We start from the raw sequence: 17766 nt of genomic DNA, 5'->3' as shown, positions 1-17766 counted from the left end.
ATTGTATGCAGTGACCTATAACTCAATTACACAGATCTCTTTTCGAAAAGGTCGCTCATCAACTTGCATGGTATGCGTTGCTCCCTTTAGCGAGGTCACAATGAGCAGTGCAGGGCAGAAATTGGCAGGACTGTATGGATGACAACATAAATCAGTGGAATGATTTGCAGCCGCTATCTCTGGTGTTGAAAATTAAAGCTACGCTTTGTCTGTCGCAGTAGTGATTTACGAAACAAACGTAACACGGCAAAGCGATTTCGTTTGAGCTCGCACTGGTCGGAACATGACAGAGCTAATCACTGTCCACACACAATGACTTCTCTAGGAAATGGACGGAATTATACAGGTATACCTATATTCTCCGAATCACTACACATAAAGTGCAGAAGGTACTTTTATTGTGAAGGATGAGTAAAAAAATCCTGTTGCGGAAAATATTTCTTGTACCTTCACACAGGCAATGCAACTCTCATCAGCATCCCAAGGTGCAGATTATGGCAGTTGGGTTGCTTGTATTAAAGTGCTTGAAATATTTTACGCACAAGCTTTATTTAGCCTAGCTTGAACTACTTATTAAGATTTCATCTCGGTCTATTCAAAGCTGGTGCGTGGGATTAATAACCTCCTGTACGCCCACGTACATTTTATTCGGATGCTCTCAAATGGAAATGTATTAGTTGGGGGAGGGGGGGTGGCAGGGATGGAGGGAGTGGTTTTTCTCCAGGATTATAGTTATTGAAATGTTCAAAGCATTTCTTGGTAGACTACAGTCTATGACGAGTACATCAAACCTGTGACTCTTCGTACAGTGTTTCTTCGCACACACTCGATGTTCCTTGTTATTTTAGTGTGATATCCACAACAACAACAAAACACACACACATTTTTACAGAACTTCTAACCTGTGCGAAGTTACCATAACGGATTCCTGCAATTAAATTTCTTGCAATTTACAACACTTTTAATTAATTAGAATTAATATTGATCCACTGTGTAAGGTGGTCATGTCATTTTGATTTTTGTATGTTATCGATGTGCTCATCAGAGAGAGAGAGAGAGAGAGAGAGAGAGAGAGAGGAAGTTACGTTGCTGTTAAACAACCTTGGTCTTGTTGTGGGTCGGCCTCTCCCTCTGCGCAGTCTGATACACTCGTACTTGGAGAATGGTAGGTGATAGACGTATTTAATGGTGCTGTGTTGACTTGTGATGGTATCTGTTAAATGAAGAAAGATTTATTGTAGAGAACAGCAAAGATGAATACGATGTACGTAGTGAAAGCCGAAAAGAATACACATTTTGAATAACGTTATTATTTTTGAAGAGAAGAATTTTTAAGTAAGACTGCAGCACTACGTACCTAATTAATAGAAGTAATTATTTTCAGCTAGTTAACTTCGTTCAGTCGCTCAGAGCTGAGAGAAAGACCGCCCCCACTTCCCTGAGTCATGCATTAACGTATCAACTGATTAAGCTGTTTGGTTTTTATAGAAATTATCTGTTAACATTGTGTCCTACTCAAATCATTGTTCACATTGTTAATCATAGTGTTGACCAATGTCACGTGAAATTTTGACCTGTCTTTTTGAATACATACTTCATTTTAAAATCGTTGTCTTGGAATATCATTTCATAGGAATAGTTACTCCCCCCACCTCACTGTTTATCATTACACATTACCACGTTGCACCATGTGGTATGCAACAGTTTGAATGTTTATTTACAAATAGAAATCTAGCATAGTTGCTGCCTGCTGCTGTTTGCTGATATGCTTTTGAGAAATCTGCAACAATGTTGTCAAGACGTGAGGTAAGTGGAAATTTTGATTAGGGCTAGATAATTCATTTACTTGAGTTACGCATTTAATATAAAGACAATTAAAATTGAGATCAGTTACAGCTGAGTTCAGATTAGGTCTGTTCAGTCAAAGATTAGCATATGTGCTTAAGTTGGATAACAGTTCGTGATTACATAGTTTTGGTAATACTTTGGTTTTGATAGAGTAGTAGGCAAATTTGGGCTAAATTTCAAACACAAGAAAATATATGGTGGGGAGGCTACAACTGAAGGTCACTAATTCCCTTACCTCACATTAACTACAGTACAATTGTCTTATTATTGAACTTTTGTCATTGAATAGACAGCTTGCTTTTGTTCAAGTTTTCCATGTATAAGGGTCGGTCAAAAAGTTACCGTTGAAAGGACGTACGGTCCAGAATTGGTAAGCCAATCGCCATGAACATTGAGGCAATCATCCCACCGTTGCAGCAGGCTGAAGATACCCGTTTGGTAAAAGAACGTGTCCTGCTGCTTGAAGAAGTCTCTAACTGCTGGCTGCAGATCCTCATCCGACATGAATCGTCGATCCTTCAAGACCTTTCTTAAGGGACGGAGGGCGTGATAATCGCATGGGAGGAGATCAGGGCTTAGCGGAGGGTGTTCGAGTTGTCTCCTGCTTGACCCGGCGTAATTAATTCAGGATGTCGTTTCCCTAACGAACAAGAATCTAAACACCAATTACCCAGTCCCTATTTACCCATGGACGTTTGACAACGGTTGTGACTTCCACTACTAATTTTTCCCATTGTTATAGTGCAAATATTGTCCGGTTTAGCTACAGAAGTAGGAATATGACTTCCTTCAGTTTTACCAGCAAGTCATATCGAGTTGCCTAACGCTGCTTTTTTCTATGCTCAATACAGCTGCCTACATCTTTTTAACGCCGTTTATACATTAAATGTGTTCAAAACTATCATTATAGTTCCTATGATGCGGTAAACCCGTTTCCAGATGTTCTAAGATTAGATACTGTTACAAGATATAGTACAATATTCATTAACATACCAACATGGCAAACAGCAAATAACAATTACTGTTTTAGACTTCTTACACTTGAATATTCACAGAAACGATGGTAATGTTTGGCGATAAATGGAACTTTTGCCGACTATTCGTCTCACATGCGAAGCAACAGATCTGCAGCACTCTTCGTCCTCGCAAAACCGAAGACGTAATCAGAGAACCGAACTAACAACCTCATCTCACGAATACGAAAAATTATGTGATCATCATGGGAAACATTGTATACAAAACTATGACACATCTTTTGGGATACCAACAGCAGACTTACAGTCAACAATTTTGCTATGGCCTTAGGGTACTCCACTGTTTAGAACAGGTCCAGTTTGAAACCCCGTAATTGTCTCCCGTTCCGGTGGATAATTTTGAAATTTGACTAAAAGATGACTGCAAGCTTTCACGGTAGCGGTGCAGAAGCGTGGCGCCTGCGACGTCCCCCTCTGGTTCGGTGACGCTGCAAACATAATGAATTCGACATATGCTCAGAAGTTGATGTGAGCTATAAGGTGGGTCAGTGATGTCGCACAATTCTGCCGAACGTCCCCATATACGTGTCACGTAGTGGGTAAGTCCTCACACCCGATCTTACCCTCATTTCAACCTTTATTTTGACGCCTCTGTGATGGAGGTTAGAACCGCGACGCCAAGCGGTTTCCTTAATGGTCACCGAGGATAACATTTCAAACAGCCCGCCGCTCACAGTCGACACGGAAAGTCCTCAGATGATAGCATGAAGGGCGTCAGTGAAACCACAACTTCGCACACATTTCGCGATCTAAAATGGCAGTTGTCGGTCTAACGACATTGGGGATTGCAACTCTACTGAAAGTAAATTTCTCATGGTTGGGATTCACAGTCATATTTATAATTACGCTACTATTTTAATTAAATGTTTGTTTAATTATGTATATATACCCTGTGTTTCATTTTTGTGTTTTTTGTGTTTAGGTAAGTTTTGCAGTGTTACGTGAAAATGGCCCTAAGGCCGAAATTGCAGTCGTTATAATAAATATTTCATACAGTCAACGGCGACTATGATGTCTTTTAAGAAATCTATTGAAAGTGACCTGACCCTATGCCGCGTAGCGAGACCGCAATTTTTGCTCTGCTGTTGGGCGTGGAATCATTGGGGACTGTTCAAAACCATTCGACGAAAAATGAACGTGATCTGAAGCAGCAAATGGTTCACACGCTTTCTCATCGCACCTTTTTCGCGTCTTCCTATGGCGTTATCACCAGTGATTGTAACATTAAGATGTGCGTGAATGAAACGGCTAGTGGCCCTTTAAGCCCCCCCCCCCCCCCCAATCCCCCCCACCCCACCACAGTTCGGCAACACGGTCGGTGCCACCCATTCATCTTAGTTGACCACGTTACATACGTACCTGCCAGAATTTTCGACACACACTTAGCCTTGCGACTTTGCGACTGATATAGCGGCTTAAGGCAGGCAGACACCAATGGTGTCCTTGGGTTTGCCTAACACTCAGGTGCTAGAGCAGCAACGACGCAGAACGTGTCGAAGGTTCTGACTGGCACATTTGTAACATGTTCGACTACGGTGCGTGGGTGGCACCTAGGGCGTTGCCGAGCTGGGGGTCTCAGAGGGACCTTTTGCCGTTTTGCTCTCGTACATCCTAATGTCGCACGCTCCCCCTCCCTCCCCCTCGTATTCATGCAATAAAAGGGCCCGAAAAATGGGGGATGAAAAAGAATATAAACCCTAGCTGCTTCAGATCACGGTCAGATTACATCGGATCGTTTTTAACAGTCTCTAGTGATTTCAGGCTCTACAGGGGGGAAACAATGGCAGTCGCGCTAGACTCCAAATGGATCAGATAACGTTCAATAGAGTTGCAGCCGCACAATGTCCTTAGAGGAGATTGAAAGGCCTAGAAGTGGCAGCAGAATCCATCGTTGTCAAGAACGTTCATCCTGTTGCTCATCGCACAGCGAACTGTCTTTATCGATCGCGAAATGTGTGGGAATCAACGCCCCAAGGGAAGCAGTGGTTTCGTTGATGCCCTTTGTGCCACCCGCTGAGGCCTTTTCGTGACGTTTGTGAGTAGCGGTGCGTCTGAAACATTTCCGTCGGCCAAACAGTGGGAAGCCCCTTGTTTTTAACGCTGAGTGTCGCAATTCTGACATTCACCGCAGAGGCGTCAAGAGAGAGCGAAATGTGGGTAAGAGAGATGTGACGACTTTTCTATCATATGACACGTCCACTGTGGTATTCGGCAGAACTGTGGTGAAATTCGGTTCTAATGCGACATCATTAACCCATGTTGCAGCTCTTGAACTTTGGAACTTTGGATTTTTCTTCGCATATGTTGTCACCTTGCTGTTTAAAGCGTCGGCAGATCGAGTGTGACGACACAGGACACCACGCTTCAGCACCATTACAGTGGAACGTTGTACGCAACTTAGAGCCAAATTTCAAACTTATGTGTCGAAATGGTAGAAAATGGTTCAAATGGCTCTGAGCACTATGGGACTTAACTTCTGAGGTCATCAGTCCCCTAGAACTTAGAACTACTTAAACCTAACTAACCGAAGAACATCACACACATCCATGCCCGCGGCAGGATTCGAACCTGCGACCGTAGCGGTTGCGCGGTAGAAAATTACGAGGTTTCGAAAAAGTGGTCCTTTAATTGTGTTCCGCAGCGTGTGGTCCCAGTAAGGACATTTCTAGACTGTCTACAGACTTTGTGGGTGTTCTGTCCTACGGATAACGTTTACTGTCTGGTGGTAACTCCTTCTAGATACAGACGAAGCATGTCACAGAGAGGAAATACAACGCCGTGCGGTCTTCATTTTAAAATGCTTTAACGTGGATAGCATAAAATAAGAGCCTACCCACAGCGACAAGGAAGGTTTAGTATCCAGAAATGCGCTTCATCTTGCTTTATTAGTATTCCGAACAGCATAGGTTAGTCTGCCGACGTAATTGCTTTATTGTATCTGAGGACTGTAGCATTCAAATAATAGAACATGTCTCCATGGATAGACGACGTCCTCTTTGGCCTGACTGATGCGACAGTCTAAAGCTAGCAAGTTAGCAATGCACTGGTCACTGGGTTAACTACAGCTTCCAATTTCTTCTTGACAACGCTTGGCGGAAGTTCTATATACGTTTTAACAGCGATGAGAATGTATAATACGATGAATCCTTAACATCTCCGTTCCAAAACAATTATTGCTTCTTGCTTCCATAATCACACTGATCCTGTGCCACAAGCACTAACTTCATAACAAATGGTGGAAATGTTTGGAATTTAATCCAGATTTAGCGCGCGAAGCCTGGTAACTAGCAACTTTATGCAGCGGCTCTGGTGCCTTCACTGACAAAAACCGGTGATAAATATTCTCTTCAACGTAAACCCTGAAGATTAGCTCTGCTTTCCCCGTTTCTGTCAACTTCTGTTTCAACCTCTATCACATCCCATAACATACTATTTCTTGCTCTTCTCCAGTTCAGTTAACTTCTTTCCCGCATTTGAATCCTTTATGCTGCTGTCATCCGTTTCTGTGACATTTCATTATTCACATAACACAAAAATTTAGTACGCAAATTACACTGACATTTCTGAAATATATTTATTACTATATTATAATCTATTGCTCATTTACTACATACATCGTAATATTAGCTCACTAGGGATATCTGGCTGAAATAAATGAATAAATGAAATGAAATTCTCTCAGCCTGTCTCTTAGACGACTGCCATCGCAAAACCACGTGGCTACAGAGATGGACGCATGTTTACGAAGAGATTGCAAATACTGTTACTATTTCAGCGGCACGAATGAAATACAGAAACGTACAAGAAACTGTGTGTCATATCTTCTTCTCCCCAGAAAAATGCTTGAAGAGATTGCAAATACTGTTACTATTTCAGCGGCACGAATGAAATACAGAAACGTACAAGAAACTGTGTGTCATATCTTCTTCTCCCCAGAAAAATGCTTCAGCTATTCGAAGAAGAACTATCTCAGTTGTAAACTAGTAGTGGCAAAAAAACAAAAATAAAAAAGAAATTAAGAAAATCTTAAAAAACAACAAGAGAGAAATTTACACCAATTTAGTGGCGGTTGTCTGTTGTACAAATTCCTAAACCTATGCCAATAATAACAGTTTAACTAAATTAGAAGCAATGAAAGAAGAAGCATTGTTAGTAACAGTTAATCCCAGTGACATAGATTTTTCGGAAATCGTATTCATTAAATTTAAATATGAAGGTTAAGGTCCATTCATTAAATTTAAATCTGTGGGTTAAGGTCTAAATGACGACCCGACTTATTCATAAAGCAAAAGAAAGCAGTAGCTCGTGGTTAATTCATTGGGTGAAGACAAGAAGGCAGAGAGAGAGAGAGAGAGAGAGAGAGAGAGAGAGAGAGAGAGAGAGTGGAGTGAGATGCACATGAAAAGCACGAATCTTTTTGTAGGAGTGCTCCATTAATCTTGTGTAGCTGAAACAATGCACAGTTTCTTCTATTTTTTAACTGATGATAGCACAGTGTGGTTTCTAAAACAGGGATATTCTGATATACTGGAAAAATAGAGGAGTCTGTTTTGTGGAAACACACACTTCTTTCACGCTGTGCAAAAAGAAGTGCTGCGGCAGAAAATAAATACGAAGAGCTACAATAACTGGATGGGTGCTACAGAGCGTGACAGTACTTTAGTCTCTACATTTACGAGGAAAAATACGTTAGGGTAGAATAATTTGATCCAAAAGTGGAATGCCGCAAATACAACAGACAAAAGCGTTATTACAAGTTCCAGCCAGAGTGTAGATCGCTTTCAGAATAACGGCACCATTGTGGAGAATATGCAGATACTGTTGAGTCAGTGTTGTGACTAAGACGCTGGACGAGTACTCCGTCTTCAGGCCACGAGTGGCCTACCGGGACCGTCCGACCGCCGTGTCATCCTCAGTGGAGGATGCGGATAGGAGGTGTGTGGGGTTAGCACACCGCTCTCCCGGTCGTTATGATGGGTTTCTTGACCGAACTCGCTACTATGCGGTCGAGTATCTCCTCAACTGGCATCACGAGGCTGAGTGCACCCCGAAAAAATGGCAACAGCGCATGGCAGCCTGGATGGTCACCCATCCAAGTGCCGACCACGGTTAACTTTGGTGATCTCACGGGAACCGGTATAACCACTGCGGCAAGGTCGTTGCCCAAGACGCTGGACGAGTACTTAGAAAAATTTGTACTCGGATCCATGAATGAGAATATGAATTTATGTTTCTCGTGTTTTCCGAAGATTATTTTCCAAAACCCTATATCGTTCATTATTCCACAGCCGATAATCACCAATTTCTTGTTGCTTGATCTCGACAAGAACTTGAACTGTAGACTTCTTTTCATTCCTGCGAAGACTAGAGATTATGCCAGTTGATTTCTTAATTTTATTAGTCTCGAGCGGGAAAGAGACTGCTACATGTCCGTAGGCAGTTAAGGAGCGCAGAGCACGGTTTTCAGGCTACTCCAGGCAGTGGTCTAAATACTGCATTACGTACAAATTCTTCGGTGAGGATGATAACGAAATACATATGCTGTTTAAGATTTGATGCCGAAGACGTTCATCTAACTAAGGGATTGGTGCATTGTATAGATAAAACGATTTTGTTTAGATCTGAGACTTATTTCTAGTCTTCCAGTCTGAATACCCATCGTGACAGGCCAAGGTAAGTGTCCAACTTCGTGACCTATCGTTAGCATCGCAGCCCTGAAAAATCGACCCACCTAAAGGAAGAATATGGCGTATAAAATGTAATATATTCCGTTATGATGTTGTTCTACAAAGTTCACGGTTGAAACGGTGCATACGCGGTCATTTGAGAGCTGGGTGCGCAACACTGAAAATAATCTACCAATGAAATTATAACAGTCCTCCGAATATGTTCTGCAACAATAGAATATATGACAGTGTAAAAGACGTATATTAATTACCGAGAATCTGTAACAATTAATTCAAAAACTTCGCCTGACAAAAATAGTGAAGCATCCGGAAGACAGGGTCGGATGTCAACGTAGCTTTCTTGTACAGGTAGAAAACATCGAGGGTTATGTAAATGATTAGTGTTGCAATTCTCTGCGACAAGTGGAACGACCACCACAGTACATTAGTGTTGCTCGTATTTTGTGTTGTTGGCAGGCGTGAACAGCATCAGATGTTGAGTGGTCATTGAGAAGGAAATGTAGATTACTCCTGTGAGGCACTGTTAAAGGCACCTGAAAAAAATGTGGAAAGGACCTCATTATGAGCCTGCCTTAGGCCGAGTGGTAGGATTTTCCAGTATCCAGTTTTGTGGAGCATTCGGATATGACAGTGGCCCGATCTTGGACTACGTGGCAACGTGAGAGCAGGTATACTAATCGTCAGCGTTCGATCGACCACGTGTGACCACTACAAGAGAGGACTGACGCATTGTGCACAAAGCACAACATCTTCACTGTTGCACTTGCCATCCGAGAGCAAGTGCTGGACTCCATGCAACATTCTGTGTTCAACCCGCACAATTCGTTGCAGACTAGCAGCACTCGGACTACGGAAATATTCAACACAAAGAGCTACGTTTCAACTGGTGTTGTGGACGGGCTGCGTGGACTGCAAACTAAATATCATCGTGCAGTGTTCAGCGATGAATTTCGGTTCTGCATTACCCCGGACGACAATCTTTGGAGAGTTTGACGATGACCTTGGGAGAGATCCCATTCTTTCCATTGTTTCGGAGAGGCACGGTGGTATTACTCCTGACATGATGGTGTGGGAAGCCATCGAGTATGACTTCAGATCACGGCTAGTAGCGACTGAGAAAGTCTGACGGTATAACGGTACGTCACTGAATCCTGCGTTCTCATACGTTATCTGTCATGCAGGAGTATCAAGACAATACAACAATGCTCGTCCGTTCACGGTCCATGCTTCCATGAACTGTGTGCGAGATCTTGAGGCGATCCCGTGGCCAGCAAGATTCTCAGACCTGTTTCCAGCAGAACATATGTGGGACAAACTGTGAAGTCATGTCCGCCCCAATGGCCAGTATCCAGCATATCAAGAACCAATTACAACAGTTGCGGGGCAGTTCGCTTCAGGAGAGGATACTGTCCTTTTTGACACCCTACCCAACCGAATCAGCGTGTGCATCCGAACTAGATGGGGTGCAGCGTTATACTAATAAGTGGGCACATTCTGCAAGGCCTTTATAAATCTGACTCGATTTGCAGTCACTGAAATAACATCACATAACTATCTCATCCCGTGAAGTTTTCTCATCTCCTTCTGAATGCTGCACATTTTTTGTCAAATAGTGTACGAAAATTCTTATTAACTATTCACAATAATGTGGCTTACTGTTTGCTGCATTATATCACAGTCATACACTGAAGTGACAGTAGTCGGATGCACATATACAGATGGCGGTAGTATCATACATACAAGGCATAAAAGGGCAGTGCATTGGCGGAGCTGTCATTTGCACTCAGGTGCGTCAAGTGAAAAGATTTCCGAAGTGATAATGGCCGCACGACAGAAATTAACAGACTTGGAACGCAGAACGGTAGTTAGAGCTTGACGCATGGGATTTCGGAAATCTTTAGGGAATTCAATATTCCGAGATCCACAGTGTCAACGTTTTCCGAGAATATCAAATTTCAGACATTACCTCTAAGCACGGACACTGCAGTGATCGACGGTCTTCACTTAACGATCGAGACCAACAGCGTTTGCGTAGAGTTGTCAGTGCTAACAGACAAGCAACAATACATAAAATAACTGCAGAAATCAATGTGGGACGGACGACGAACCTATCCGTTAGGAAAGTCCGGCGAATTTTGGCAGCAGACGACAGAGTCGAGTGCTTTTGCTAACAACACGACATAACCTACAATGCCGTGACCATATCGGATGAATAATAGACGACTGGAAAACCACGGCCTCGTCAGATGGGTCACGATTTCAGTTGGTAAGAGCTGATAGTAGTGTTCTATGAGGGCGCAGACCCCACGAAGCCACGGACCGAAGTTGTGAACAAGGCACTGTGCAAGCTGGTAATGGTTCCATAATGGTGTGTGCTGTGTTTACATCGAATGGACGGGATCCTCTGGTCCAGACTGAACCGATCATTGGCTGCAAATGGTTACGTTCGGCTACTTACAAGGGAACCTCCCCATCGCACCCCCCTCAGATTTAGTTATAAGTCGGCACAGTGGATAGCCCTTGAAAAACTGAACACAGATCAATCGAGAAAACAGGAAGAAGTTGTGTAGAACTATGAAAAAAATAAGCAAAATATACAAACTGAGTAGTCCATGCGCAAGATAGGCAACATCTAGGACCGTATGAGCGCAGGAGCGTCGTGGTCCCGTGGTTAGAATGAGCAACTGCAGAACGAGGGGTCCTTGGTTCAAGTCTTCACTCAAGTGAATATTTTAATTTTTTTATTTTCGCGAAGTTATGATCTGTCCTTTCGTTCATTGACGTCTCTGTTCACTGTAATAAGTTTAGTGTCTGTGTTTTGCGACCGCACCGCAAAACCGTGCGATTAGTAGACGAAAGGACGTGCCTCTCAAATGGGAACCGAAAACATTTGATCGCAGGGTCATAGGTCAACCGATTCCTCCACAGGAAATCACGTCTGATATATTCTATACGACACTGGTGACGGCATGTGCATCACACGACAGGAATATGTTGTCGACCCACCTAGCTTGCACACTTGGAGAATGGGTAAAAAGATTCTTCTACCTTGCCTGATTTAGGTTTTCTTGTGTATGTGATAATCACTCCCAAAAAGTGATGAAAACATAAGAGTTTGTCAGATAATAATTGTCCGAAAATAAAAAATTAAACTTTTCACTCGAGGGAAGACTTGACCCAAGGACCTCTCGCTCCACAGCTGCTGACGTTAACCACGGGACCACGGCGCTCCTCAGCTCATATTGTCGTTGAAGTTGCATATCTTGCCATGGCCTACTCAGTATCAATATTTTGCTCATTTTTTTTTCATAGTTCCACACAACTTCTTCCTGTTTTCTCGATTGATCTGTGCCAACTTATAACCAAATCTGAGGGGGTTGCGATGGGGAGGTTCCCTTGTTAGAGACCATTTGCAGCCATTCATGGACTTACATTTTTATCGATGACAATGTGGCACGTGAACGGGCCATAACTGTTCGTGGTTGGTTTGAAGAACATTCTGGACAATTCAGATTAACGATTTGGCACACAGAGCGCCGGACATGGATCCCATCGAATATTTGTGGGACATCATTACGAGGTCAGTTGGTGCACAAAATCTTGCACCGGCAACACTTTCGCAATTATGGAAAGCTGTAGAGACAGCATGGCTCGATGTTTCTTCAAGCGACTTCCAACTACTTGTTGGAAATGGATGTGCCGTGTGGCTAGGGCCTCCCGTCGGGTAGACCGTACGCCTGGTGCAAGTCTTTCGCGTTGACGTCACTTCGGTGACTTGCGTGTCGATGGGGATGAAATGATGCTGATAAGGGCAACACAACATCCAGTCCCTTAGCGGAGAAAATCTCAGAACCAGCCGGGAATCGAACCCGGGTCATTAGGTATAACATTCCGTCGCGCTGACCACTCAGCTTCCAGGGGCGGACAACTACTTGTTGAGTTCATGCCACGTCGAGCAGCCGCACAACGCCCTGAGAAGGAGACCTGAAATGATGTTAGGATGTATCCCATGACTTCTGTCTCATCAGTGTATGTAATGCATCACCTCAGTGTATTTAGAGCTATGTAAACTGTAAACCGGCAACACCAAGAAAATCGTTTCTGAAGAAGAGATATCTGTGAACGTAGACTATCGAGGTAAGTGCTACGATGACTTTTCTGGAGACACTTATCTGGACTGTAGCCTCGTTCGTAAGTGTAATGTGGAAAGTAGAAAACAGAAGAGGTTCTACAGAATAATCCGGAAGATTAGGAGGGTAGGTCAAATAACTAATGGGGATGTACTGAATCAACTCGGGAGAAAAGAAATTTATGGCACAGTCTAACAAGGGGAGGCCACGGCGTTTGGAACGCGGATTTATTGCAAACTTCGTACACTCGTAGTACTCCATGAGCGTCACAAAGTGTGTAAGCAGTAGCGCGTACTTCTCAAGCGTTATTGAGAAAATCGCAAGAAAATTTCGGTCGTCAAATATATATCTGCGCGTGGCCACTTTTACCATGAAGCGGCGGCAGCCGAGTGGTGCCGGCACGGTATCTCAGCGTGTTCGGTCAGAGAGCTGGTTGGCCTCTGTAATAAAAAAAAAAAACTGAGTCCAAGGATCAACAAACGAACTTGACCGGATGTCGTGTGACAACCGCAACGACCAAACACAACGATCAACAACGAACAAAATGAAGAAAAAAAATGGTTAGCGTTCAAACCTCGTAATCATAGGATCGATGGATAGAGTCCCGTGCGTCAGTTTCTTTTTTTATTTTCAACACAGCCATTTTCTTTACTATTTATATTACAATTGATATAATGGGAAAAATACGTCTAATCGGATGAAATTTTATTATATTTACATTGTTATTTGGCTGTCTACAAATTTTTATTATCACAAATAACATAATATTCATAACTATCGAGTAGTAAAAGACGAAACGCATGAAGTGATACTGCAAATGTATGCTTGCCCGTGATTAGAGAAATCCCTTATACCTGGAAGGAGCCCGAAACTACCTGTTACCTGCAAATTTTGACCAGCACACACGGCTTTCGAAAGGTGCACGATTAATCGCCGCTTTCGACATTACGAGTACAAGTTGCAAGATGGTATTTTTCGTCAAAACATGGAAAACATAAAGTTATGAATATTATATTATTTGTGATAATAAAAATTTGTAGACTGCCAAATAACATTGTAAATTTAATAAAAGTTAATCCGATTACATATATTTTCCCATTATATCAATTGTAATATAAACAGTAAAGAAAATGACTGTGTTGAAAATTAAAAAAAAAACTGACGTACGGGACTCGATCCAGCGGTCCAGCGACTACGGAGCTTGAACGCTAACCACTTTTTTTTAAAATCTCATTTTGTTCGCTTTTGTTCGTTGCTTCTGCTCGGGATGGACGTCGTAAGACATCCATTGAAGTTGGTTGTTGATCGATTAACTCAGTTTTTTTATTACAGAGGGCACGTAACCATCTGACCTCACACGCTGAGCTACCGCGCCAGCACCACTCGGCTGCCGCCGCTTCATGGTAAAAATGACCACGCTCGGGTACATATATTTGACGACCGAAATTATCTTGCGATTTTCTCAGTAACGCTTAAGAAGTACGCGCTACTGCTTACACATTTTGTTGTCCTCGTGGAGTAAAAGTGTACGAGGTTTGCAGTAAATCCGCGTTCCAAACGTCGTGGCCTCCCCTTTTACATAAAAGAAGCATTGGGTTGATGGGACAGTCCCCGAGGCATCAAGACTCCTGAATTGGGTAACATAACGAAGTGGGAAGAGAAGGAGGCAACAACTGTAGAGAAAAACAGAGTTGTGTATTTGAAAAATTAAAGTTACGTAATTTTTTTTCCCAAAAACCACATCAGTAACAACACCCTAGCTAGACCGTAAGGCAAGTTTAAGTGCTAAAGAGACAATGATTGTGTGTGTGGAAGGGCTACTGGCTAAAGTGGGGCCAGTGAGGGCTGAGTGGTCCGGCGCACCCTGCATCGCCGCACGCTCGCTGCACGGTCCTGTGGCTGCTCGCTAAACAACAAAGCGAGAAGCCACCAGCACTGCTGCAAAATTAAACGCCCCGGCTGGCTGCCGCGCAGTGCGGTAATTGGCGCGGTAGATCCGAGCGCGAGTTACGGCCACCGGGAGGAGTACGCAGACCAGTAGCGACCGCGGACGTGCACCAGTAGACGCCATTGATACAATGCGCTGCAGTTTCACCGCAAAAACACCAATTCCTAAGCGTATTCTCAGCTGTGCCGTTCTCACCGTTCCAACCTTCAATTTTTTAATAGTTACATACATACAAACGCCACAAGCCACCGTATGGTAAATGGCAGATGGTACCACGTACCAGTACTGGTCATTTCCTTTCCTATTCCACTTGCAAATTGGCTGGGTGAAAAACACCTGTCTATACGGCTGAGTACAAGTCCCGGCTCTTTTATTTTGTCGCAGTCCTTATGCGAAATGTATGTTGGTGGCAGAGAATCATTCTGCAGTCACCTGCAAATGATTGTCCGCGAAATATTCTCAATAGTGTTTCGCGAAAAGAACGGCGTCTTCCATCCTGGGATTCCCATCTGAGTTTACAAAGCATCTCAGTAACACTTACGTGGTCTTTTTCTTTCAATTTTTTGGCGTTCGAAACGTCCCTTTACAGCCATCTCAACACTGAAAATGATACAGGGTGTTTCAAAAATGACCGGTATATTTGAAACGGCAATAAAAACTAAACGAGCAGCGATAGAAATACACCGTTTGTTGCAATATGCTTGGGACAACAGTACATTTTCAGGCGGACAAACTTTCGAAATTACAGTAGTTACAATTTTCAACAACAGATGGCGCTGCAAGTGATGTGAAAGATATAGAAGACAACGCAGTCTGTGGGTGCGCCATTCTGTACGTCGTCTTTCTGCTGTAAGCCGGTGCTGTTCACAAAGTGCAAGTGTGCTGTAGACAACACGGTTTATTCCTTAGAACAGAGGATTTTTCTGGTGTTGGAATTCCACCGCCTAGAACACAGTGTTGTTGCAACAAGACGAAGGTTTCAACGGAGGTTTAATGTAACCAAAGGACCGAAAAGCGATACAATAAAGGATCTGTTTGAAAATTTCAACGGACTGGGAACGTGACGGATGAACGTGCTGGAAAGGTAGGGCGACCGCGTACGGCAACCACAGAGGGCAACGCGCAGCTAGTGCAGCAGGTGATCCAATAGCGGCCTCGGGTTTCCGTTCGTCGTGTTGCAGCTGCGGTCCAAATGACGCCAACGTCCACGTATCATCTCATGCGCCAGAGTTTACACCTCTATCCATACAAAATTCAAACGCGGCAACGCCTCAGCGCCGCTACCATTGCTGCACGAGAGACATTCGCTAACGATATAGTGCACAGGATTGATAACGGCGATATGCATGTGGGCAGCATTTGGTTTACTGACGAAGCTTATTTTTACCTGGACGGCTTCGTCAATAAACAGAACTGGCGCATATGGGGAACCGAAAAGCCCCATGTTGCAGTCCCATCGTCCCTGCATCCTCAAAAAGTACTGGTCTGGGCCGCCATGTCTTCCAAAGGAATCATTGGCCCATTTTTCAGATCCGAAACGATCACTGCATCACGCTATCTGGACATTCTTCGTGAATTTGTGGCGGTACAAACTGCCTTAGACGACACTGCGAACACCTCGTGGCTTATGCAAGCTGGTGCCCGGCCACATCGCACGGCCGACGTCTTTAATTTCCTGAATGAATATTTCGATGATCGTGTGATTGCTTTGGGCTATCCGAAACATACAGGAGGCGGCGTGGATTGGCCTCCCTATTCGCCAAACATGAACCCCTGTGACTTCTTTCTGTGGGGACACTTGAAAGACCAGGTGTACCGCCAGAATCCAGAAACAATTGAACAGCTGAAGCAGTACATCTCATCTGCATGTGAAGCCATTCCGCCAGACACGTTGTCAAAGGTTTCGGGTAATTTCATTCAGAGACTACGCCATATTATTGCTACGCATGGTGGATATGTGGAAAATATCGTACTATAGCGTTTCCCAGACCGCAGCGCCATCTGTTGTTGAAAATTGTAACTACTGTAATCTCGAAAGTTTGTCTGCCTGAAAATGTACTGTTGTCCCGAGCATATTGCAACAAACGGTGTATTTGTATCGCTGCTCGTTTAGTTTTTATTGCCGTTTCAAATATACCGGTCATTTTTGAAACACCCTGTATATAATAGCTTGTTTGTAACAATTCAGCGTAGACATGAATTTAAGTCGTACCCTAGTTCGAAGTTACATAGGCTTAACAAAGGACTGATTCTGACATAAAACTAGTTTTACAACCACAGTTGTCCGCAGATCGTGGTCTCGCGGTCGCGTTCTCGCTTCCCGAGCACGGGGTCCCGGGTTCGATTCCTGGCTGGGTCAGGGATTTTCACCTGCCTCGAGATGGCTGGGTGTTTGTGTTGTCCTCATCATTTCATCATCATTTATGAATGTCGCGAGATTGGGCTGAGTAAAGGTTGGGAATTCTTACGCCGCTGATAACCGCGCAGTTGAGCGCCCCACAAACCAAACATCATCATCATCACAACCACAGTATACTGAAACGAGTACAGAAGACGAAATCGTAACACACGATACCTAGAGCTATTATGCTATACGACTCATGCCAGTAACAAAATAAGACATGATAAATCGCCTCTGGTACACATTTAAGATGTACCCAGTAACATCCATATTAATGACTGTGTATCTAAAATAACAATAAAATGTTCTTTTGTATGTCTCGTGACTCGCGTTGTGGTCGGACCTACTAGTATCAAATGTAGGAGCACGCCTCTGAACTATGTTGTTGTCCTCCTTTAATCCTAACTAGGGCGGATCCCAAACACTCGAGCAGTACTCAAGAATGCGTGGAACAAGTCTCCTACATGCGGTGACCTTTGTAGATGAACTACACTTTCCCAAAACTCTTCCACTAAACCTAAGTTCACCGTTCGCCTTCATTAATACCACTCTTACGTGCTCGTCCTATTACATATCACTTTTCAGCGTACCATAGCCATAAGAAACGTTTCAATCAGTGATGCTGCTTCACTGTCCGCACACATTCACCAGAAACTATAATTACCGTTCGTACAGAATTCAATTCTTTCAGTTGCGAAAACTTACAAACTTACAAGTA

At 43.5% G+C, this 17766-nt stretch overlaps 1 protein-coding gene across 1 annotated transcript in view; it reads right to left on the bottom strand.

Annotated features, from left to right (window-relative positions):
* The window catches only part of LOC124803244 (KH domain-containing, RNA-binding, signal transduction-associated protein 3-like), a 618276-nt gene that overhangs the window by 584199 nt on the left and 16311 nt on the right, over positions 1-17766 (bottom strand). Inside the window, exon 2 of the mRNA XM_047264425.1 lies at positions 1102-1203. Within this exon, the coding sequence (XP_047120381.1) occupies positions 1102-1203 (102 nt within the window). The remainder of the gene's footprint in view (positions 1-1101; positions 1204-17766) is intronic.

This window comes from Schistocerca piceifrons, chromosome 6 (assembly GCF_021461385.2).
Source record: "Schistocerca piceifrons isolate TAMUIC-IGC-003096 chromosome 6, iqSchPice1.1, whole genome shotgun sequence".
NCBI lineage: Eukaryota > Metazoa > Arthropoda > Insecta > Orthoptera > Acrididae > Schistocerca > Schistocerca piceifrons.
Note: the sequence above shows the minus strand (reverse complement) of the source record. Positions and strands in the feature narration are given on the sequence as shown.